We start from the raw sequence: 2,243 nt of genomic DNA on the forward strand, positions 1-2,243 counted from the left end.
AAGGCTCAAGAACAGAATCAAGGACTAGCAGAGGTCCTGGGTGGACTATGAGATTAAAGAGCTGATCTCTGAACAACAGATCTTCCCCCCACCCCCCCTACCCCCACTCTGACCTTCATCCAACCTTGCATTGGACAAAGCCACAGTGGCAAATGAACCACTTTGACTTCTTTAAACTACACTCCCATGACAGTGAGTTACTTGAACAGAAAGGGAAACCAAGTTAGCATAGGCGTTAGACAACTGAAGACCTGCAAAGCAGAAATGAAACAAAACAAAAGAATACTTCTACCTAGAAGAAAGATCTATCTACCCAAGCCTTTTGGTGTCAGAGAAATGCCATGCTTGGGCATTGGGGATAGTATCTATCCTACCTGTAAGCTCCATGACATCTACTCCCACAGGAGAAGACCACTCCCTGGTTGACATGCTCCATCCTCCCTATTCATAGGAGAAACTTGTTAGTGAAATGGACATCATGACTGTAAATCAGACCCATGCTAATTACCTAGGCTAATAAAATAAGTCATTTATTGCTAAATATGAATGTGCAAAGTTTGAAGTATTTCAAGAAAGTAAAAAAGATGATGACAAACACATGTATTTATATTTTACAAGAAATAGAAATTTACCAAAAAAGTTCAAATTCATATTCTTAGAATGTTGCAAGACAGTGGGTTTATAAAATAAGAACATGCTGCAATAGAAGGAATTGGAGAACAAAATTAAGTATTTGGGAAATAGACATATTATCGCAAAATTAAAAACTTAAACACCAGGTGCTCAGCGCAGGGTGTCCCTGCCTCACATAGGCTCCAACTGAACCTAGAACAGAGCATGCGCAGCCCCGCCCCACCCCTTATCCCCTTCCCCCAAACCGGAAACTCGCCCCCGTTTCCTGTAACGGACCCCAGTTCCGGTCCTGTTCCAGAGCCGCTGCCGCGTCCGAGCCCAACGGACGCTGCCTAGAGGTCTCCGCTGCCACTGAGTGCCTCTGGCTCCTCTCGCCATTCAAGCTGGGCAATTTTCGAGGCCGCCGCCGCCGCCTTGGGCCTTGCCGCTGCCCAATCCGGAGTCCTCGCTTCGGAGTCACCTTCGCCCTCGTCTTGGTGCCAGTGCTGCCAGCCATGGCCACCGCGCCGTTCTCTCAAGTGCGCCAGAACTACCACCCGCAGTGCGAGGCCGCCATCAACTGCCAGATCAACCTGGAGCTCTACGCCTCCTACGTGTACCTGTCCATGGCTTTCTATTTCGACCGCGCCGACGTGGCCCTGGGGAATTTCTCCAAGTTCTTCCTGCGCCAGTCCCACGACGAGAAGAAGCGTGTCGAGAAGCTGATGCAGCTGCAGAACCAGCGTGGGGGCCGCATCCGCCTCCACAACATCATGAAGCCTAACCGCGACAACTGGGAGAGCGGCCTGAAGGCCATGGAGTGCGCCTTTCATCTGGGGAAGACCGTGAACCAGAGCCTGCTCGACCTGCACCAGCTGGCCACCGTCAAGAACGACGCCCACCTGTGCAGCTTCCTGGAGACCAACTGCCTGCATGAGCAAGTCAAGGTCATCAAAGAGCTGGGGGGCTACATCACCAGCCTGCGCAAGATGGGGGCCCTGGAAGATGGCTTGGCAGAGTACCTCTTTGACAAGCTCACCCTGGGCAACAGCGACAAGAACTGAGTTGGGACTGCCTTCCCATAGCCACAGGGGGCATGGTGACTTCCCCTGGTCACCATGCCGAGCATGCATTTTGCAGTATTGCGCTTGCAAAACGTCCCAGTTTCTTCTTCCAGTTTTCCATAAATAAAAAAAGTTATTTTGTTTCAATAAAGTTATTTGGTTCCTAAAGAAATAAAGGTCTCTGGTTCATTCGCGTGTGCAAAACCCTAACCTTTTAAATTTTAAAACAGGTATCCAGGAGTCCCTCCACCCACCCATGCCTCATCCACATACAGCTCAGGATTTCCATAGATGAAAGAAGAAGTTATTCCATGGGACCACGGAAAATGCAAAATTAATCTTCCCATTCTAAACTATAGGCAGATGGGGGTTGGGTGGTGTGAGGTGGGGCCCTGGTGAATGTGGGTGGGTGTGCATGGGAAATTATAAGAAAAAAAAAAGATGGTGTAGAATTCATCATAGTGGTTTCCTCTAACAAAGAACTGAAGAATGCGATAAGGCAGGGATTAAAGGGAATCTTCAACATTACACGAAGACTTTTTATTTACTAAAATAGGCAAACAAAAA

The 2,243-nt window shown here is 48.6% G+C and overlaps 1 protein-coding gene across 1 annotated transcript; it reads left to right on the forward strand.

Annotated features, from left to right (window-relative positions):
• The first annotated feature begins 922 nt into the window (after positions 1 to 922).
• Positions 923 to 1,773, forward strand: LOC125157290 (ferritin heavy chain-like). The gene has a single exon (XM_047843853.1). The coding sequence runs from the start codon at positions 1,128 to 1,130 to the stop codon at positions 1,674 to 1,676; it is 549 nt and encodes a 182-aa protein (XP_047699809.1). The 5' UTR covers positions 923 to 1,127; the 3' UTR covers positions 1,677 to 1,773.
• Positions 1,774 to 2,243: the final 470 nt, after the last annotated feature.

The sequence above is a fragment of the Prionailurus viverrinus genome, chromosome X, assembly GCF_022837055.1.
Source record: "Prionailurus viverrinus isolate Anna chromosome X, UM_Priviv_1.0, whole genome shotgun sequence".
Taxonomy (NCBI): Eukaryota; Metazoa; Chordata; class Mammalia; order Carnivora; family Felidae; genus Prionailurus; species Prionailurus viverrinus.